This window comes from Setaria viridis, chromosome 6, assembly GCF_005286985.2.
Source record: "Setaria viridis chromosome 6, Setaria_viridis_v4.0, whole genome shotgun sequence".
NCBI lineage: Eukaryota > Viridiplantae > Streptophyta > Magnoliopsida > Poales > Poaceae > Setaria > Setaria viridis.
Window position 1 is genome coordinate 40,191 of NC_048268.2, and position 23,435 is coordinate 63,625.

General features: G+C 48.5%; 1 protein-coding gene across 1 annotated transcript; it reads left to right on the plus strand.

The window, feature by feature from the left end:
* Positions 1-8,044: 8,044 nt before the first annotated feature.
* Positions 8,045-21,643, plus strand: LOC117860580 (uncharacterized). Its single transcript, XM_034743901.2, has 13 exons — positions 8,045-8,219; positions 8,883-9,304; positions 10,091-10,337; positions 11,182-11,294; positions 11,436-11,515; positions 11,646-11,787; positions 11,871-11,951; positions 12,548-12,652; positions 19,792-19,974; positions 20,117-20,209; positions 20,842-20,981; positions 21,053-21,119; positions 21,204-21,643. Exons 2-13 carry the CDS (start codon positions 8,912-8,914, stop codon positions 21,321-21,323), a joined length of 1,764 nt encoding a protein of 587 aa, XP_034599792.1. The 5' UTR covers positions 8,045-8,219; positions 8,883-8,911; the 3' UTR covers positions 21,324-21,643.
* Positions 21,644-23,435: the final 1,792 nt, after the last annotated feature.

Here is a 23,435-nt window from a genome sequence, read left to right on the forward strand (position 1 = left end):
GCTGCACCACTACTTCCAGGCGCACACGATGCGGGTGGTATCCTCGTATCCACTCAGCGAAATCCTCCACAACAGGGATGTCAATGACCGAGTTGTCAAGTGGTCTGTAGGGCTCGGTGAGTTTGATCTTGATTTCTGCTCACGTCATGCGATCAAGTCACAGATCCTAGCCGAGTTCGTGGCTGAGTGGACAGAGATCTAGAAGTCGCCCTCCCTGGAGAGGCCGGAACACTGGACCATGTACTTTGACGGCGCCCTCAACCTCTAAGGAGCTGGCGCAGGGGTCCTCTTCATATCCCCCAAAGGCGAGCAACTCAAGTATGTTCTCCGAATCCACTACAAGGCCACCAATAATAGCGTCGTGTATGAGGCTCTCATCCACGGCCTCCGCATGGCCATTTCCCTTGGGATCAAACGCATCCTTGCCTACGGCGACTCCAAGATCGTCATCGAGTAGGTCAACAAGAACTAGGACTGCACCAAGGAAACCATGGGTACTTACTGTGCGGAAATCTGCAAACTTGAGGCCCACTTCGATGGACTCGAGTTCCACCATGTCCCCAAGGAACACAACGTCACCGTCGACGTCCTGTCCAAGCTCAACTCCAAGAGTGCACAAGTCCCGGTCGTGCGTATTTATACAAGATCTCTGGAAACCTTCCATCAAGATTTTGGACCCGGACCTGGTCAACGACAGTACTGAGGCTCCGGCCGACCCAGCTCCCACTAACATCATGATGATTGAGGCAGAAGAAGACTGGCGCGCTCCGTTCATAGCCTTGATCACAGACCAGCTGGCACTAGAGGACAAGATAGAACACGAGAAACTAGCTCGGCGCAGTACAAACTACATTGTCATTGGGAAGGAGCTCTACAGAAAGGCCGCATCCATAGGCATCTTCATGAAGTGCATTCTGCGCAGCGAGGGCATTGACCTCCTTCACGAGATCCACTAAAGCACATGCGGGAACCACGCCACCTCAGGCACTTTGGTCAACAAGGCATTTTGCTCTGGCTTCTATTGGCCAACAGCGGTAGCCGACGCAAAGGAGCTCGTCCAAAGGTGCAAAGGGTGTCATTTCTTCTCTAAGGAACAGCACCTACCAGCCCAAGCCCTACGCACCATTCCACAATCCTGGTCCTTCGCATGCTAGGGGCTGGATATGGTCAAACCATTCAAGACCGCTCTGGGCGGCTACACTCATAAATTTGTGGTTGTTATCAAGTTCACCAAATGGATTGAGGTCAGGACTGTCACCGGCATCGAGTCAACCTTCTTCTTGAGATTCCGTTTCGCCATCACGGAGTGGCTTATCAACGGAGACCACGAAAGCTTCACGATTTGGTGTGAAGAGTTGCTCTCATTGTCGCTTCCGTATGGATTTGGTGTCAAAACGATTCGAGGCACCTGGAATTGACCACAGTCCAGAAACTGGGCGGGTTCGGGTGAGTCTCCAGATTGGCTCTAGAAAACTTGGTCGAGCTTGGCGGAGTATTCGGCAGCCGAGTTCCAAAGACCGAAGAGGACACGGGACGGACCTTGCGCTGACCTTGTTGAACGTAGCGCCGCCGCAAACAATTCTATGCACTCAGCAATAGTGCTGCTAATGTGATCTAGCCTCGCAATTAGGTCAGAGGGCATGGGTGGGCGGGCGATTGTGAGTAGATATAGAACCCTTTCAGAGAGAGAGAGAGTTCGCCGACTTGCTGGGCAAGCAGTGTGACGATCCCTGGGTAGAGAACTTGTCCCGCTGTAGCAGATCTGATGGAAGCCGAGCTAGTTGCGGACGCCGAGTCGACGGAAGAGGCGGTCGGATCGAAATCCGCCGGCATGGTCCCGAAGCGAACCTAGATCGGGTTGGTGAGGAAATCCTTCATGCTCTCGGGAAAAACTACACCGGGACAGGATGCCATCGAGGTTGCCAAGAGGATCTCACAACCCCCGTACCTGGTGCACCAACTATCAGATTTAGTAGCCTGGCAGTCCACCAGGGGGTTACTCAAGTGGTTGATTTGTATGCAGAGAGGATCGCGAGACCTAGAGCTTGAAGGTGATCGCGAGAACACGAAAAATACAAGGGTTTAGACAGGTTCAGACCTCCGGAGAGTAATACCCTATGTCGTGTATGCTGGTGGTTCGTATTGCTTTGCGCTGGTGCATAGTTTATAGATTGGGTTGGATTGCCCTTGGGGGGCTCCCTTGGTCGCCTTATATAGGCTGACGACCAAGAGTTATAAGTTGGTTTGAATCTAATCTACTCGGTACTTACATGGAGGTAATCTGAGTTGGACTCCAATACGTGTTCCACAATATCTGGGTATATTTGAATTGTTTTGTTGCCTTAACATGTACTCCAAGTAACTTCATGTCCTTAGCCCGCATGCCCTGGTCAGGCGAGCTCACTTGTCAGGTCCGGCCAGTATCCTAGTCGGTGGGGATCCTTGGGGTACCCATATCCCTCACATGGAAGAGATCACACACTGCTTTGGAGTTCCAAACAAGATCATCACCAACCTTGGCAAGTAGTTCACAAGCTACGAGTTCTGGGACCTTTGCCAGGACAACCTCATCGATGTGTACTACTCCTCAGTAGTGCACCCACGCTGCAACGGACAGGTCGAACGTGCGAATGGGATGGTCCTCAAGTCCCTTAAGTCTCACATCTTCAACGACGCATCCAAGTGCGCCACCAAGTGGCTACGTGAGCTACCAAATGTCATCTGGGGCCTACGGACCCAGAAAAGCCGGGCTAATAGCTACACACTTTTCTTCATGGTGTACGGCTTGGTGGCCATCTTACCATCCGACGTGGCCTTTGGCGCCCCACGCATCCAGTAATACGAGGAAGGCGAGGCAGAAACAAGTCGGCGGGTCAACATTGACAGCCTCAAGGAGTACCGAGTGATGGCTCTCATCCAGCATGCACGCCATGAGCAGCAGATACGGCGCTACCACAATCGGAATGTTAAAGAATGCTCCTTCAACATCGGTGACTAGGTGCTTCATCAGATCCAGTCCACCAAGGACATGCACAAGCTGGCTGCCCCCTGGGAGGGCCCCTTCATCGTCAAAGAAGTCATCCAGCGAGGCACCTATCGACTCCAATGGGTAGACGTCTCAGGCGTCCCCAATCTGTGGAACATTGAGCATCTACGGTGCTTCTACCCTTAAGGCTTAAAAGCTATGTACTTTTTCCCCTTTCATTGAATGAATAAAACCTCCAAGATTTTTTGCGTCTCTACTGCCTTCCTGATCCTTTGTCGAGCTATTCCTGACGCTCGGTGGCTGTCTGACCTGTTCGACAGACCACTCACTCTCAAGCTCAGGGGCTTCCCCCAGGCACCGACCTTTGGGTCTTGCATCCTTCTCCCCCCCTCTCAAGGCAATACGACTAACTCATGTGGTCGGTATCCTAGCTTGCAAAACCTAGACAACCTTGCGTTTACCCTTCCTACAGCTCGAGATCCGCTCTCAGCAGGATGTTGGTCAGGCAAGGCTAAGCGCTTAGCGGCTACATGACTCAGCTACACACTGTCCTATCGTATACACCAAGGAAGGGATGGTTCTTTCCACATACGTTAAATCAATTATATCATATGTTTTATCATACAATTTGATACACCACAAGTTTCATTTTATATGTCCACATCATTAACAATGTTTTCCGCTACATCATTAAACTGGTCAGCCAATTCTGGAAGCTTCCCTGCGCTGAAGTCGGCCGCAACCCCTGCACCAGCACGCTCCAAGGGAATCCGTGGGAAGTGTGTCTTCAACACTACTAAGACATTCTTGACGCACTCCACCACGATATCCTTCATCAGCTCCTTTAGCCGACCAGGCGCACTCCTAAGGCGATCAAGAAGTGGAGTTGGCGCGGTCGGGTCGGTTTCCGGTTGGACCATGTCCATCACATAGCTGGTAGCCTCGCGCAGATCTTCCAGCTCCACCTCCAACCTTGCAATCACTGATTGGTCACACTAAAGACTTTGTAGTGCAGCTTCTAAGCAGCGGTCAGTATCTTTGTGCAAGCCGGCGTCGTAAGCCAGCTTCTGCGACACAGTGTGCTCATGGTGAACTGCCACGTCTGGCTCTTGCTAGAGACGAGCATTCGAATCCTTGCACTCTTTGAGGTGTCACTTGAGCCTTTGCTCCCCCACTTCATCATATGCTCATTCGACCAAGCAAACATCAGTACAAAGACTTCAAGGACAGCACCGAGTAGATAGGTCAGCACAATGTACCTTTCAAGTGTGTATCAAGAATCTGTTCCCACAAGGCATGGTCCAGGTCTTTTTTCTTCAGCTGCTCCGCGACCTTCTTGGGGTCAGCCTCAAGTTGCTTTGCCTTCAAGCGGTACTCCTCGGCCTACTGAATCGCGTCTACCCTCTTATGAGCACGTGCGGCCAGACCCTGTTTAAACTCTAAGAATCAGAGCTTTGCAAAGGAACAAGATTCAAGATATAGGTTTTCTGGGTTGGTAGGCATACTTACAAATAACAGCTCAGAGATCCTTGAGGATGACTGCCGCAACTCGGCAAGATCTTTCTTGTCCCGCGCCGTATCCCCCAGCAAGTTCAGTCCCGGAAAAGTCCAAGGTATCAGGATCTTCTCCTCCTTGCACGCCAACGCCAGCGTCCCCGATAGACCTCTTCAGCAGCGGATCATGCCTAGGCAACTCTTCCCTGGACACCTGCTCAGCCCCAGAGCTGACCACAGCGGCATCCGCAGCAACCGCACTTGAAGGTGTAATATCCCCGACTATGCCTTGCTGCGGCACTAGGGTTGGTACAGCTGCTCTGGCGCTACCATCTTGATCCCTGACCTCCGAAGGTGACAACTGTTCAGGGACGCGACCGCTCGCCCCTTTAGCATGGGTCGAGCAACTAGTTAGTTGCGCACCAGATTCATCATCTAGTACGACTTTCCTGCATTATCATTGTGAGAGGCAATTTCAGCAAGACTGGCAGCAAAAGAACCACAAAACAAATAATATAACCAGATTCACTCACATGGTGCCCTGCTTCACTCAGAACTTGGGGTGCAAGGGCGGTGGCGGCGACAACACACCTCCGCTCAGCCCCCCATGGATTTTCACCTTAAATGTCTCCTTGATCCACTTCGCGTCGACCGCGGTCATCTCACGGAGCTCGGTCTTCTTCTTCTTGGTGGCTGGGCTTGGCGCGTCCGACTCATCGGCCACTTCGCTGGTCGACCTACCCGTGGAGGTTGTCCTTGTGGCAGCCTTCTCCTTCCTACCAGCTGCCTTCTTCCTCTTGAAGCTTCTGAATTTGGAGGTCGGAAGCTTATGCACGATCTGCTGTGTTCGGCGTCTAACTGAGGTGGATTCCTCGACCCGGCCGACCTCTTCTTGCATGTCCTCGTTCGACCCGATGGAGGAGTCCGACTCCCAATCAAGGCCGACAGGTGGTTCATCGGACTCGGTGGTCGGGCAGATCTTGGGTCGCTGTTGCTCGGCCCCTCCAGGAAGTGGCACCGGGCAAAAGAACTCAAATTTGTTGTTCTGGTCAATCAGCAAGAATAGTTAGAGACAACACAAAAGCACAATAGGAACACCAAATCAATGTAGTTAAGATCATACCGGGTCGACCGACCTCTTGAGGGAATATGCTTTGGGGCAGCTCTTGTTCTTGATGATACCACGAAAAAACTCGCTTACCCGATTGGCGACTTCTTCCTTGGTCACCTTTCGCTGGACCTCCCAGGTTGGGTCTAGTGGCCCTGTATACTCATATGCCAGATGGACCCTATTCTTGATCGACTATGTTAATCTCTGACAGAAATTGATACTTACAGCCCCGGCTGTGAGTCCGCACGCTTCAGGTCAATGATCTTCTCTAGCAACTGCTTCACCTGCACCATCTCCTCTGAGGTCGGCTGGTTCGACCACTCGGGCATAGTGACTGGCGCATATCCGGTACACGACAGGAACTCGGGCTTATGTTTGGTGACTGTAAACCATTTTTTGTGCCAGTCCTTGTTGGATTTCTTCAACTGGAGGTCGAAGTACTCCTGCACTTGCTTCGGCCACAGCAAAAACCCACATCCGCCAATCACTCGTGGCTTCCCCCTTGGTCGATACAGATTTCAACTGATATAGATACTTCCACATATCAAAGTGTGTGTGTGTGGGGGGGGGAGGGGATTCTGAATCCATGCTCAAAGAATGATGCGAAGACCACTGTCTCCGTCTTGTCCTCGCTGGGGAACTCTTGCCCGACGGTCGCCTTCCACTCGAGCAACGCTTTGGGCCCGAGGAGGTCCGAATCGACGAGTGCCTAGATGCGCTCCCCCGTCATCACGAATTTCACCCAGATTGAGGATGGATCCGATAATTGTGCTTGATCCATTTCTTTGGTTTCTACTCCCTGGGATTTGGATCTAATAACTGCGAGGCTCTTGATTCATATACGATGGCGCGACGGATTGGGTGGTGGTGCAGAAGTGCGTGCAAGCAGATTGGAAGGCGCGGCGACGTGGCCTAGGATTCACGAATGCGGCAGCGATGTGCTCCGTGGACTGCGGTGGCAGCTACGCGAGTATGGAAGATGGAAATGAAAATGGAACCGTGCCCCTTGGGCCTTTGAAGGACATGACGGCGTAACCCTGGCGACGAAATCTGCGGGTTTTCCGTTATTGGGATGCACGCGCTGGACATAATCTGCAGGTTTTCCATTATGTTTGTCACAACGTGCCTTCGTGACTCCATCAGTCCTCGCGCTCGCGCTCGTACTTGGGGGCTAGGCGCTTACTTCAGGTTGGCGTGCCTCCATGGCTTCGCCAGTCCTCACGCTCACGCTAGGGGGTTGGGCGTCCACTTCAAATCGGCGTACCTCCGTGTCTTCACCTATCCTTGTGCTCAGGCAATAGGATCGACTTCTGGGATCAATTTTTTCTTCTTTTTTTGACTATTGAGCCGATTATACTAATCACTTCAATGCTCGGGGGCTACTCCATATGGAGTGGTCTTGCGATGTCCTCCATGTCCTTCGCTTCGACCTACTAGATGCCCAACATCCATCAACTCGGCACTCGACTTCGCTCTGCGTGTGTGGCTCTACGTTTGCTCGGATTTTCTTATTTTTTGAGCACTATGCAGCCTCTCCGTCACTTTGACGCCATCGTAGCTTCAGCCGACCACATTTGAAGCTTCGCTGCGATGATCTCAGGTTCCTGTTAGCCTACACATCGCTCGGGGCTTGAGAGATATGGGTACCCCATGGGTCCCCACCGACCAGGATACTGGCCGGTCCTAACAAGTGGGCCCACCCGATCAGAACGTGCGGGCCAAGGACGTGAAAATGCTTGGAGCACAAGTCAAGGAGCTCAGACAATTCAAATCAGTCCAAATATTACGGGATACTTGTTGTAACCCGACTCAAATTACTTTCCATATAACGACCGACTAGATTCAATCCAACTTATAACCTTAGGTTGTCAGCCTATATAAGGCGGCCAAGGGCGCGTCCCTAGGGCACATCAACTCTCCCCGAACAATACCAGCAATACAATGCAACAAAACACATGACGTAGGGTATTACTCTCCGAAAGTCCAAACCTGTTTAAACTCTCGTGGTCTCGCGATCCTCACTGACTACAAATCAACCACTTGAATAATCCCAATGGATTGTCGGGCTACTAAATCCGACACTTGGGTTTTCAAAGGCTTTTAGTGATGTGGGAAAATAAATTGGGGTCATATATTTGCAATTTTGGTTTTCGGGTGGGGTTTTGTCTCCTCTTTCCAACTTCCGATTCCGGATCCCGATGCTTAAGTTGACTTGAATTTTAAACACCAAATATTATGATTAACACCTCATAATTTTAGAAAACAAACATGCAACTCATAAATATTGGATGTATTTTACTAAATTTCCACATAACTCATTAAGGAAATATTAGATACCTCTAAAAAAAAATGTGCAAAGGTTTTGTTTTTCGACAATTTTTTTTGTCAATCCTAAAATTAGATATTGAAAGTGTTTATTGAGAAAACGCGGTTGTGGTATTTGCGCCTCCATCCATCCAATACATTCAACCAAACTTATGCCCAGCCCTCCCCTACCGCTACCGGACTCCCTCTCCGCAGCCACGGTTGCGCCTTCTCCGTCTGAGCTCAGCCGCTCAGCCACGGTTCCTCTCCTCCGATTCATGCTCGTCCAGCTCTTGTGTGTAGTGGTAGACGGCCGGTGACGAGGTGGGTCCTCTCCTCCTCCTGCTCCTCCTCCCTCTCTCGGATTGAGGCATGGTGGTGGCTGGGTTAGGGTTAGGGTTTCGGGTCTGGGGTTGTCGGGGGAGGGCTCCATGGCCCGCGGGCTTAGAGGAGCGTCTGGCGGCGGCGGTAGGCGCGGCAGCGGTGTCGGATCGAGGTTTGTGAGGCGGGGAGGCGGGGAGGCGTGGGCGCCGCCGGTCGGGTGGCGCACGACAACCGGCGGGAAGGGCATACGGCGTGGGCGAGCGCCTTGTGGGTGGCGCGGCCGGCGGTGGCAGGGGCAGTTCGGGTTCATTGAACCGGGACTGTGCATGCCGTCGCCCCAAATCTTGCATGTGCAGTGGTTAATATTTTCGCATAGATTCCGAATTTCGGATGCCTGGGACCCCGTTGCGAGCCTTAGGATCTGAGTGGTCGTTGTTGAGGAAGCTCGCCTTGCATTGTTGCACACAAATGATGTTTGATAATTTATTTAAATCTTCTAGGAGTGTTAAATTCGACCAAATGTTTAAGTTGTTATGTTGCACAAAGTTCTATAGGCCTTGTACCTGTTTATTGAAGGGCTTAATTTGGTTTCCTAATAATTTGTGGATGTGATATTCCTTTTCACATCTAATTTATTTTTATGCCTTTTGGTTTATTTTGCAGCTGAAAATATATTCTAGCTAAACCTGATAATGGCTATGATAGATGAGCCTCTGTACCCGATTGCTGTACTGATCGATGAACTGAAAAATGAAGATATTCAGTTGCGCTTGAACTCCATCAGAAAACTTTCTACGATTGCCCGGGCACTGGGTGAAGAAAGAACAAGGAAGGAACTAATTCCATTCCTTAGTGAAAACAATGATGATGAAGATGAGGTGCTTCTTGCAATGGCGGAAGAGTTGGGTGTGTTTATTCCTTATGTTGGAGGTGTAGAGCATGCACACGTTTTGCTTCCACCACTCGAAACATTGTGTACTGTGGAGGAAACCTGCGTCAGAGACAAGGCTGTGGAATCACTGTGCCGGATTGGAGCACAGATGAATGAAAGTGATATCGTGGACTGGTTCATCCCTGTTGTAAAGGTATGATGAGTATGTTTATTGTTAATATATTTCCAGCTTTCTTGTACATTGTGATGTAAATGGCAGAAAAAAAGAAGCATTCACATTGATTTAGGCTAAAGCAGTAGTTATATATCTATCTATCTTAATAGAAATACACATAAACCTGTTTTCCTAGTGCTTCTGTCATTTTTTTAAATTCTGCATTCACTGCTGGTGCATCATAACACTATGCAGATGCTTATTGAACATATTCATGAATTTATAATTTACATTCTCATTTAACAAGTTAAGAAAGGCTTCAAATTGACAAAATGTATTGGAGGTATATTCCACTTCCACAGGATCATGTAACCTATTGCATTTATAGTTTGAACAATGTCTTTTCGATCATTAATGAACTAGTTTTTCACCTAATACACCGTCTTATAACAAGATAACATAAATATTTTACATTTTTCTTGTCAACAACAATCATCATTTGGTGTTTGTTGTATTGATGGTAGGTTTACAATGATCATTTAGCTGGTTCTGTTAGTTGAAACTACTATTAAATTTCTAGGAAACTAGTTTTCTACATGTGCATATTACTTAATCTTTATTCTTAAGTTTAAGTTTTCAGTTATGGATTTAAATAAAGTAGTTTAAATTGTCACAAGCATAGAAAAAAGAGCACTCCATTCAAATTATATATCTTTCATCTCTTTTAGTTAACTTATTACAAACACAAAGAGCACTTGTGCATGTGGGTACTGCAATTTTTTCTATATTTTTTAACAATGAATTAAACATACTTGTTCAATTCAGAGATTAGCGGCGGGCGAGTGGTTCACAGCTAGAGTGTCATCATGTGGCCTTTTTCATATCGCCTATCCTAGCGCATCTGAATCACTGAAGGCAGAATTAAGGACTATTTATGGTCAGTTATGCCAAGACGACATGCCTATGGTGAGAAGAGCTGCTGCATCCAATCTTGGAAAGTTTTCTGCAACAGTTGAACAAAATCATTTGAAGACAGAAATCATGTCAATATTTGATGATCTTACACAAGATGGTACATCCTGGCATCCTGTGGACATTTTACCGCTATTTTATCATATCATTTGTTTTTTACTGTGTATGATTTGCACTAGTTCTGTGTGTGCTAACTACTCATTCACCTTCTCTTAGTTATTTAATTTTGTTCACAACATGTTGTTAAGAAGCATTTGAATTACTTCTGCTGTTTGCTATCTGCCTTTTGACTTTGGTAACTTTAATGTTTCACCAACTTCACAGTAGTTGTTTCATATAGGCTACAGTGAAATCTTTAATATTCTTTTAGCAGTTAGATTTTCTGTATGTAACACTCTATGTAATTTTCAATCTATCTAGAACATGTATAACAGGATATCCTGTTTTTTCTATTGCAATCTGTTGTTGCCAATTTTAGATTAGTTGCAAGCTTAATTGTATTAATGGTAAAATTATGAAATAGAAATGCCTTTATATATTGGGATATAATTTTTTTGTTGGAAAGATAGGAATATTTGCTACTTCAAGTATTTTAAGTAACATGTTATCCTGATTCCTGAATATTAGAACATGAGTAAAGATGTTACTTATAAAAAAGATGGTTAAAGTGTCATTTCTATTGTATATCCCCATATTGCGCCTTTTCACTTGAACCTACTTTTACAAACTTGTATGATGGTCAATGATCATCAGGATTCCTTCGGATTGAAAATGCTTGAACTATGCTATGCTTTATGAACTCTCATCAAACTTTTCTTTTTATTTGCTTCAAGCTTTTCTTTTCATATCCTGGAATGATAAGCTTGTGTTATCTGAAATAAGTTTATTCAAACCCATCTGTTGCATCTTCTAACAAGAAACTGTTTCTGAATTTATTAACTCAGACCAAGATTCAGTTCGACTATTGGCAGTTGAGGGTTGTGCTGCTCTTGGGAAGTTGTTGGAGCCCCAAGATTGTGCAGTACATATTCTTCCGGTTATTGTAAATTTCTCGCAGGTATAATTTCCACACATTGGGTGTCTTGTAAATTTATCAATATTCATTTTCATAAAAGTACTAGATTATAAGATTATCCTAAGTTTCAGCAACTAACCTACATGATTTGGGTTGCTTATACTTTCTTATCATCCTTGTCAGGATAAATCTTGGCGCGTGCGCTACATGGTGGCAAATCAATTGTATGAACTGTGTGAAGCTGTTGGTCCTGAGCCCACAAGGTATCATGTGAATCTTTCATTATGTCAGAAATGGTGCTTTGACATAAATTTATTATTCCTGCATATGTGGAAAGGTTAAGCAACATAATGCTGGACTCCTTACCATCAAGATCATTGCATTTTGTAATAGGGATGATCTGGTACAAGCATATGTTCGCGTCCTTCGTGACAATGAGGCTGAAGTGCGGATCGCGGCTGCTGGAAAAGTTACAAAATTCTGCAAGATATTAAGCCCAGAAATTGCAATCCAACATATTCTTCCATGTGTCAAGGTATATCTAGTGTCACACACAAGCTTGTTCAGTTCTGTACTGTTAATTTTCAGAAGGCTTACTTGTGCCGGTTCTACCTGCAGGAACTATCGTCAGATTCATCTCAGCATGTTCGTTCGGCTTTGGCTTCAGTTATTATGGGAATGGCTCCTGTGTTGGGAAAGGTGTGAGCTATATCAGTGAATGCATACATTGCATTGATGGAGAATTACACTTTAGTTATCAGCTGAACAAGTTCTCTTTGTTTTGACGAGTAGCTTCCAAATAAATATGGTTTTGTGGAAGAAACATAACAAGATGTCACCCCATGGCTGTATAACGGCCTTTTTTGGTGCTCCTGAGGTGGTGCTGAACTTTAGATAGGTTATTTTGGAATACACTATTCTACTTTTACATCTGAATCCATTTGTTCTTTGTAGGAACTTTGCTTTTTTAAATTCATTTTCACATTCAGCTGTTACTAATTTTTTAACAAATGTTTATCTCTTTTTAATGATTTGAATTCTAGAGATGGACCCTTCCATTTCATTAGGATGTTGGTACTACTAACTATTTTGTTGGTATTTGTTACTATACAGCACTGCTGCTAATTTTTTGTTGATATTTGTTACTGTACATCATTAGTGCTAATCATTTGTTGGTATTTGTTACTATATACAGAATTACTGCTAATCATTATTGGCACTTGCTAGTATACTGCTAAAAACTAACCTATTTGTTCTCTGATAGTACTGACAATTCAAGCTTTCACCTTTTGTAGGATGCCACTATCGAACAACTTCTTCCCATTTTCCTTTCTTTGCTGAAGGATGAGTTCCCTGATGTTCGACTCAACATAATAAGCAAACTTGATCAAGTTAATCAGGTCAGTGATTTGCTACCCTGCCAAGCTATGTAATTTAAAGTAAAGTTTTTCTGCTTCGTCCACAAGTAGCAGCACTTGCGAGTTAGTTGTGTAGTTTTCATGGCATCTTACCCATCCACCAAGTTCACTGGCATGTAGTTCCTTTTTAAGTTCTGTTTATTTACTTTATATCATATTATTGGAATCAAGTTTAGATTATTTCCTAGGGATGCCATTATATCCATTTTGAATCAAGCAAGAGCAGAAACTATTCTATACTCAACCCAAATATTTTGTCATCCTATATTCCTATTGCCCAGCCATTTGGCCATCCTTGTTAGAAAATCAGCACAGATTGAAGGTTTGCTTGCTGGTTTTGGGGCTGCAGGACCTGAGATTTTTGAGCTGCAGTTGCCTGTGATAAACTAAGTCATGTGTGTGTTGGGTGTGCTATTTATCTATCTATGTGCCTGTGTGCACTTTATCTACTTAGATGCTCTTTAGACGCTCTATAGATGCTTTGCTTAGCTTCTAAGCCACCTACCCCAATCTGCCCCTTTGTGGGTGTGTGGAATGGAAACGATCATTTTGGGCTAACGATTGGTATTCAGAGCTTAATTTCTTTCCTACCTACCCTCTCCTCTCTTCTCTCTCCCGTGTTCTTCTGTTCCTACCCGTACCCGAGCCCTTTCTCTCCTGTGCTTGCTAGGCCCACCTTCGGCGGCGGCGGCGGCGCACCCTCCCTGCTTAGATCCGGTGGCTGGCTGGTCTCCTCCACCATCCCATAGCTCGGATCCGGCGACGGCACCTCGGTTCTTCTCGGGCGGCGCGACTTCTAGGCGGGTGGCGGCACACAAGGCGAACGCGGGTGGCTCGGGCTCGGTGCAGCTCGGCGCGGCGCGGATGCAAGCGGGCGGCGGCGCGTGGCAGCAGAGCACCCCGAGCTGTTCCTCGACATGGCGGGCTCCAAGCGGGTGGTAGGAGGCGTGGATGGCGCTGGTCTGGTGGCCGGAGCAGCTCTAGCCACCAGTGCAGCGCCCGTTTACGACGCGGGGTGTGCGGCTGGCGCGGTGCGTGCACGTCCGGCTCGCTCCCCGACCCGCTCGTGAGCCTCACGAGCCTCCTCCCACCACTCAGCCATGACCAGTGGGCGGCGATCGAGGCGGTGGTGGAGAAGCAGCGGCGGGAGGAGTGGTGCGTGGCGCGATAGGAGTGGCGTGCTGAGGCGGCCGCGGTGGCAGCAGCGCAACTGCGCGACGCCGAGGCTCGAGAGGCGGCAGTAGCTCGGGTAGCGTGCGTGGCAGTTGTGGAGGTCGCGACAGCGCGTGCAGCCGAGGCAGCTCGCTATGGAGGAGGCACAGGCGGCAGCAGGGGCCGCCACCCAGTGGTGTCTGGAGGTGAACTTACTGCGCGAGGAGGCAGAGGCGACGCACGAAATGTCGCGGCACGACGAGATGGAGCTGAGGCGCACGGTGCAGGGTGACCGTCTTGAGCTAGAGGAGGTGTATCGGTGGTGAAATGCGGGGGTGGACTGGTGGGTCCAGGACCTGTGTCGAGGCGCGGATGGCGGGCGTCCTCGGAGCAGGTGGAGCTCCGTCCACGAGTCCGGCCTCGACTTCGACTCTAGCTCTGACCTTGACTTCGGGCACCGACCTTCGAAGGTCGTGAAGACTATCATCCGGGAGTCCGTCGGCAGCACGCAATGGCCGATGTTAACGAAGACCAACTTCATGGAGTGATCCTCGGTGATGAAGGTGAAACTCCATGTGCGGGAGATGTGTGACGCGGTTCAGTACGGCGATGTCGACAGCCACGTGGACCGTCGAGCGCTCGAGGCGTTGCTCGCCGTGGTCCTGATGGAGATGGTAGCAAACCTCTCGGGGAAGAGGACTGCCAAGCTCGAGCGCTCGCCGTGGTACCGATGGAGATAGCAGCGAACCTCTCGGGGAAGAGGACTGCCAAGGCCGCCTGGGGCGCTATCGCGAGTTGGCAGCGATCGTGCCTGCAAGTCCACTCTGCAGAAGCTTCGGCAGGAGTGGGATCGTTTGGCTTTCGAGCCGGGCGAGGACGTTGATGACTTCACCCTCCGCCTCTCTAGCCTGATGCAGCAGCTGGAGCGGTACGGTGACGACGAGATCAACGAGGAGAAAGCTGTTGCGAAGTTCCTGCGCGTCGTTTCGAAGTACTCGCAGCTCGCTATCTCCATCGAGACGCTGCTCGACTTCTCAGCATTGTCGATCGAGGAGCTGATGGGGTGATTCAAGGCGTTCGATGACTGTGAAGAGATGACGTCATGCGGGCCTGTCACCATTGGTGGCAAGCTCCACCCCACTGAGTAGTGGCTTGCTTGCTAGAGGGAGTGGAAGAAGGGGAGCCTTCTTCCTCAACAGACGGCCGAGGTGCGGAGGGTGGGGTGCGAGGAGGTGGGGCATTGGCCGCGACGGCTCTCCACCTCGATGAGCCACGCGCACACGTCTTACTTGGCGACGGTAGCAGTGACGACAAGATCGACGACAGGTTCCTCGACAGTGGTGCCACGCACCACATGACCGGGTGCAGGGAGTGCTTCTCCGACTTGAACGTCGACGTACGTGGTTTCGTCAAGTTCGGCGACTCTTCGGTCGTGAACATCAAGGGCATCGGCTCCGTCGATCTCGTTGCCAAGATTGGTGAGCACCGACTCCAAACTAGAGTCTTCTACATCCCTGCGCTGAGAAACTCGATCATCAGTCTTGGAGTTGGATGAGAGTGGCTCGCGCGTGGAGATCGACGGCGGAGTGCTCCGGATCCGGGATCGACAACAGCGCCTACTCGCCAAGGTGGAGAGAGGGAGCAACCGCCTCTACCTCCTCTTCGCGGAGGTGGCGCAACCCTTTTGCCTTGCTGCTCGCCGCGACGGTGAGGCTTGGCGGTGGCACAAGCGCTTTAAACACCTCCACTTTTGAGGCCCTGAAGTGGCTCAGCAGCAAAGAGATGGTGCCGGGCATGTCGTGTGTCGACCACATGGAGCAACTTTGTGACACCTGCGTCGTGACGAAGCAAAAGTGACGCCATTTCCCTCCTAGGCGAGCTTCCGAGCCAAGGAGCGGCTCGAGCTCTTGAACAGCGACCTCCGTGGGCTGGTGACGCCGGCTACACCTGGAGGGCTGCGCTACTTCCTACTACTCGTCGACGACGTCTCCCTGTACATGTGGATGGTCGTCGTCGACACCAAGGGAGCTGCTGCGGACGCCATCAAGCATGTTCAAGCTGTCGCGGAGAATAAGTGTGGCCGCGAGCTACGCGTGCTGCGCACCGATAATGGTGGCGAGTTCATGACGGCTGAGTTTGCATCGTACTGCACCGTACACCCCGCAGCAGAACGTTGTCGTCGAGAGGCACAACTAGATGGTGGTGGCCATGGCCCGGGCCCTCCTTAGGTACAGGAGGATGCTGGCCATCTTCTGGGGAGTGGTGGTGCTGATGGTTGTCCACATCCTCAACCGCTCGCCCACCAAGGCCCTCGACAATATGACACCATACGGGACTTGGCATAGGCGCAAGTTGGCGGTTGCCTACCTCCGCGTCTTCAGCTGCCTCGCGTACGTCAAGGAGTTGAGCCACGTTGGCAAGCTTGACGACAGGAGCACCCTAGGGGTGTTCATCGGTTACGATGAGGGGGTGAAGGCCTACCGCATCCTTGACCCGGAGGCACAGCGTGCGCGCACGGCGCGCGACGTTGTGTTCGACGAAGGGCGAGGTTGGGCGACGTTGTGTTCGACGAAGGGCGAGGTTGGGCGTTGGGCAAGATGGTGGATGACGGCTCGACTCCGACGTACGACTTCACCGTCGACTACGTCCATATCGAGGGAGCTGGGGGAGTGGGCAGCTTTTCTTCGCCGAGCGTGCCTACCCTAATCCTCGGGTCTCCACCGACTCCAGCGAGTACTTCGGCTGCGATGAGCTCTCCACCGCCACCACCACCGATCACGCCACTCTCCTACGCTCGTAGCTACTTCTTCGGGCACGCCTGCACCATCACGGCTCACGACGAGCACAGTCCGGTGGAGTTTGCCACTCTGCTCTCTCACGACGAGGACCGCGTCGACGCGTACCACGATGGTGAGCCTCTGAGGTATCGCACCATGGAGGACATCCTCGGCGACCAGTCGGTGCCAGGACTAATGCCTCACGACTTGGAGGTGGAGTTGCACCTCGCGTACAGGGACGGCGAGCCTCGCTCCTTCGCTGAGGCTGAGGGACATGCGCCATGGCGTGATGCGATGAAGCTGGAGATGGAAGCTGTTGAGAAGAATCGAACTTGGGAGCTAGTTTATCTTCCTCCCGGTCACCGCGTGATCACCCTTAAGTGGGTGTACAAGTTGAAGAAGGATGAAGCTGGTGCTATTGTCAAGCACAAGGCTCGCTTGGTGGCACGCGGGTTTGTGCAGCCGGAGGGGGTCGACTTCGATGATGCCTTTGCTCCTTATGCATGGATGGAGTCCGTGCGTCTCCTCGCGCTGGTAGCTAGGAGGGCTGGCGTGTCCATCGCATGGATGTCAAGTTAGCGTTCCTCAACGGCGACTTGAAGGAGGAGATCTACGTCCACCAGCCGTCGGGATTCATCATCCTCGACATGGAGGACAAGGTGTTGCGCTTGCGCAAAGCCCTCTACGGCTTGCAGCAGGAACCACGAGCTTGGAATGGCAAGCTGGATTCCACCTTGAAGACTATGGGCTTCGAGCAAAGCCCGCACGAGGTGGTTGTCTACTGGCGGGGCAACAGAGACAATGCCCTGCTAGTGGGTGTCTACATCGATGATTTGGTGATCACGAGCACCAAGGATGAGGAGGTGGAAGCGTTCAAGGAGGAGATGAAGGCTGCCTTCCAGATGAGTGACTTGGGGCCTCTCTCCTTCTACCTAGGGATCGAGGAGCACCAGGACGACTCGAGCATCACACTTCGACAGACTGCCTATGCCAAGCGCGTCGTTTAGCTGGGTGGGCTCACCGACTGCAACTCGACTCTCACTCCGATGGAGGAGAGGTTGAAGCTGAGCCACGACAGCACGGCTGAGGAGGTGGATGCTACACCGTACCGGCACCTTGTGGGGAGCCTTCGCTACCTCGCCCACACGTGACAGTACTTGGCGTTCTCCGTCGGCTACGTCAGTCGGTTCATGCAGCAACCGATAGCGGAGCACCAGCAGGCCGTTGAGAGGATCCTCCGCTATGTCGCGGGGACTCTCGACTACGGCCTCCACTACCTGAGGTGTCCCGGGGCGGCACACTTCATCAGCTATAGCGACATCGACCACGCCGGCGACATCGACACCAGCAAGAGCAGGAGCGGGATGTTCTTCTTCCTTAGCAAGTGCCTCGTTAGCTAGCAGTCGGTCAAGCAGCAGGTGGTGGCCCTGTCCAGCTGTGAGGCTGAGTACATCGCTACTTCTTCCGCTTCGACTCAGGCTCTCTAGCTACATCAACACCAAGGATCAACTCGCTGACCTTACCAAGTCCCTTGGAAGGATCAAGTTCCAGGAACTCTGCTCTAGGATTGGGATGGTCCAGTTGCCGCTCAAGACATGCAAGACTTAGGGGGAGATTGATAGACTAAGTCGTGTGTGTTGGGTGTGCTATTTATCTATCTATGTGCCTGTGTGCACTTTATCTACTTAGATGCTTTATAGATGCTGCTTTGGTTAGCTTCTAAGCCACCTACCCATGGTTGTCCTATATGTACCTCAAACTGCCCCTTTGTGGGTGTGTGGAATGGAAAAGATCATTTTGGGCTAACAGCCTGACGGCTGACCCTTTGCTTCTTATTTATAGCTGAAAGGGAGCACTACATAACATCCCTAGTGGCTGTCTTACTAGACAAAAGACTTGATCCGTTGACTTGACTCAAGCTTGCAGCGAAAGACTTCACTAGACTTACTGACCAAAGAAAAGAAACTGACCTATGCTAACCTGATCAGACATTCAGATTAGTACTAGTTAGATAAGCTAAGGACACATGCATTACTACTAACAATCCTATGTTAGTTACTCATTGCGTCTAATTATGTCCATAACATCTTTATACCTTTGTTGTGCCACATGCCGTCTTTTCTATTGTAGCTTTGGTATGTTGTGATTTCAAATTTAGAATTTAATATGAGTATATATGCTGTTCCTAGTCTTCTACATGTTAAGTGTGTTGATAATAAAATCTGGGGGCTTTTCGGATCCTGCCCCCCGAAGGCCAATTGTGGTTTTGCCCTCATTTTTTTTATTACTTTGTGATTTTGCCATGTTGGTCTCAAGTAAACTTGCTGCACAGTAAAGATCACAAAATGGAAACTACAAAGGAGCCTTTCATTCAAGAATGATCATCCTTTGTACTGTGAGGGTCGATCCTCTTCTATGGTCAGGATGGGACTATTTTACTTGCCCAATTTATCCCTACTCAACCACTGTATTCCTTAGAATGTGCCGTACACAAGGGTCATCTATGTAGACGTGTTCAAGTTGGCTTCTCACACCACTTGCTTTGGACCCTCGCTAGGGTCTATCTTGGGACTCCGCCATAGCCACAGGGCTCTTCCGCGAAGCCTCTGCGAGGCCTCCATCTCTCGTCAAGGGTTCCTAATCCTCTCATGGCGTGGCTTCTGGCTCGGAGATACGCCTTGAAGCTCGTCTTGATGGACTTGGCACATGAAACACAATTATCGAACAAGTAGGCAAGCGCTGTTATCCGTTTAAAAGATCGAAGGTCATTCGCAATCGACCTAAGCTCTGGTTCTTATAAGCCTCGAACCTTAAGGTAAGGAATTATGTTTCTCTATTTGGTAGCTCTTCCAATTACCCGAGGGTTCCCATGAGTGCAAGGGAAGTTGCAGTATCAAAATAATAACCTGCAAGAATAAGTTAACCAAGTGCTGACCCTGTGACAGACGCTCGAGGGTACCCACCGTTTTTGGCGATCCCCAACATGCCCGACTTTTCAAAATGAAGATTGAGTTTGCCCCTATTCTGTTAATAGCTCTTAAAGGTGTCTATTTAGCTATAAAAAGACAAGTTTGCTCATGTGGGTTTACCCCTACCTTTATGTCTCGACTCTTGAGCAACATTACCTTTTCCCGGTTCATTCATTTCCAGTTGTAAGCTGCACTTGTAAGCTCTGCCAATAATTTTTTTCAGGTTATTGGAATCGACTTGCTGTCGCAATCACTTCTACCAGCCATTGTAGAGCTTGCTGAAGATAGGCATTGGAGAGTTCGGCTTGCCATAATCGAGTACATACCTTTGTTGGCAAGCCAATTAGGTGTTGGATTTTTTGATGACAAGTTGGGGGCACTTTGCATGCAGTGGTTAGAAGATAAGGTACAGTAACAATTTCCTGAACCAATGCCATATAACATTCCATTTGTTTCCCAATTATATGTCTAATTTTGGATGACTGTCTTTTATCTATAAGTAGGATACTTGATTGATCTTATGAAAATTCCAAAACATTTGGTTTCAGGTTTTCTCAATCAGGGATGCTGCTGCCAACAATTTAAAGCGTCTGGCAGAGGAATTCAGTCCTGAGTGGGCAATGCAGTATATAATTCCTCAGGTTAGCCCTACAACTACTAAAAACAAATAATACGTTTGCTGATACTTATCTTAGTCTTGGTTGCCTTCCTCCTTGACCTTGAGAAGACATGGTTTACTACAAGGGTGGTGGTTAACTAAATTAGTTGATTAGTTGATGGGCATGATTGCATGAAACTCATGCTGATCAGCTCTTATGCAATGGTTCCCCTAACCGTTCTTTCATGCATACTCGTGAAGAAATCTAGTAGGAAATTAGTCCCAGGAGGTTACTAATAAAAAATATTCAGAAAGTGCTAGGTGATAGGTAAGTGGCAGAGTGAGATATAGCGCCTAGTACCTAAACAGGGCAAGTTGGCTGCTTAGGTTGCACCTAGCGCCTAGGGGCCCTACGTGCCTGCCCATTGGAACTGTGATAGATAATAACCCCAGTTTCAATGTCTAAGCTCACAGTAATGAGGCATAGTAGACCAAGTAAATTATTAATAACGTTGGGTTGGACCTTATGTGGCCTGACCATATGGCATGGAGCTTGTAAACATTTTTTTACCATCAAACCTTAAGAAGAAGTCTTGCAATAACTTATGATTATCTAAATGAAATTGTGTTATCTATTATATACCTTTATAGTCTAATTTCTCCTTTGTATTCTAGGTTTTGGAGAAGATAAACAACCCACATTATCTGTACCGAATGACCACTTTGCAAGCTATTTCTTTGCTTGCTCCAGTCATGGGTGCTGACATCACATGCCAACAGTTGCTCCCTGTTGTCATCGCATCCTCAAAGGATAGGTGAGTCTTAAATAGCTAACATGTTGAGGCATAATCTCCGCAAGGCTCCACTGATAGTCTTCAATTGTTAGGGTGCCAAACATGAAATTCAATGTTGCCAAAGTCCTGCAGTCGCTCATACCCATCCTTGATCAATCTGTAAGTTGGAGCCTTCAAACTCCTGTGATCCTATTTTCTTCAGCATTAGGCTTTTTGCTGACTCCATCAAATGCTTCTTTGCAGGTTGTGGAGAAGACAGTGAAACCATGCCTTGTTGAGCTCAGTGAGGACCCAGATGTTGATGTAAGGTACTATGCAAACCAGGCCCTCCAGGCATGTGACCAAATGGTGATGTCAACCTAACTAGCTTTGGCTGGTGTTTAGTAAATGATGGTATTCCCCATAGTCCATTTTTTGAATTACTTTAAAGTGCTCTGTAGTCTTCATAAATTATTCTAGCACCAATGACCTTTACACTTGTAATAACAGTTTCTATTAAACGTGTATGTTTTTGGTTTAGGTTTTGTTTAGTTCTTGGATTTAGTTGACCTTGGGGAAGTAGGCGGACACTGGACATTTGTGTGCTTGAGCTGTGTATGTCTTGTCTTGTTAGTTTCTGCTAGGTCAATTGCTGCATTATGATTTCCTCGCGTGGAAAGTGCAATTCTAATGATTCCCTCGCATTGTGATTCCCTTCGAAAAAACAAGACCCACTTTCTATAAGTTTCGACATCATTTAATTTGTATTGTCAAGTTATGTCAACTCCTGTACTCCTTCCCTCGCATGAAAAGTGCAATATCGTATGAAAATTAAAATTCCACACTCAACTTTAGAAGCTCCGCAGGGATTAGGATAGACATGCTATAGGTCAGAGTTGAGGTCGGAGAAGAAAAACCTCCACTAGCTTCGAATGGAGTAGGAAGGATGAAAATCATGGGCTATAGGTTATGATTGAGGTCAAATATTGTATGAAAATTAACATTTTACACTCAACTCCAGAAGCTCCGGAGCGACTACAAATGGACGAAAAACATGTGCTATAGGTCATGGTTAGGGTCAGATATTGTACGAAAATTAAAAATCTAAAGATACCTCCACCAGCTCCGGATGGAGTATGAAAAACGAAAACCATGTACTATAGGTCATGGTTGAGACTAGATATTCTACGAAAATTAAAATTCCACACTAAACTCCAGAAGCTTGGGAGGGACTAGGACGGATGAAAAACATGTGATATAGGTCATGATTGAGGTCAGGTATCCTTTTGAAATTAAAAAACCACGGACACCTACATCAGCTTAGGATGCAGTAGGAAGGACGAAAAACATGTGCTATAGGTCATGGTTGAGGTTAGATATTGTACAAAAATTAAAATTCCACACTCAACTCCAGAAGCTCTTGAGGGACTAGAATGGACGAAAAACATGTGCTATAAGTTATGGTTGAGGCCGAATATCATACGAAAATTAAAAATCCACAGACAACTCCACCACCTTCGGATGGAGTAGGAAGGATGAAACCATGTGCTATAGATCATGGTTGTTGCCAGATATGTATGAAAACTAAAATTCCACACTCAACTCTAGAAGCTCCGGAGGGACTAGGACGGATGAAAAACATGTGCTATAGGTCATGGTTTAGGTCAGATATCGTACGAAAATTAAAATTTCACACTCAATTCCTGAAGCTCAGGAGGGACTAAGCGGACGAAAAACGCCCGCACTGGCCACTGGAGACGAAAACGTGGGGGATGGACCGAAGACGTGAAAATGGCCTTCCGACGTGTTTTCAGCCATGAAAACGTGTGCTGTTGGTCATGGAACGCCAAAAACAGCTACACCGGCCATAGGGGACGAAACGTGGGTGTCAGACCGAACGCTTGAAAATGGCCTCCGGACGTGTGTTCGGCTATGAAAACGTGTGTTATAGGTCACGCGAGCTCGAAAACGGCCACAACAGACACCGGGTACGAAAACGTGGGGGATGGATCGAATAACTGAAACTGGCCTCCGGACATGTGTTGTAGGTCACGGGAGCCCGAAAACGGCCTTACTGGCCACTGGGGATGAAATCGTGTGTGTTTGGCAAGAAAACATGTGTTATAAGTCATGGAAGGCGAAAAAACAGTTACACCAGCCACCTGGGACAACAACGTGGGTGTCAGACCGAACAATTCAAAATGGCCTCCGAACGCGTGTTCGGCCATGAAAACGTGTGTTATATGTCACGCGAGCCCCAAAACAGACACACCGGACACCGGGTACAAAAACGTGGGGGATGGACCAAAAACTGAAAATGGCCTCCGGACGCGTGTTCGGCCATGAAAACGTGTGCTATAGGTCGTGGGAGCCTGAAAACGGCCTTACCGGCCACTGGGCACGAAAACGTGGGGGATGGACCAAACAACTGAAAATGGCCTCTAGATGTGTGGTCGGCCATGAAAACGTGTGTATAGGTCATAGAAGCCCAAAAAT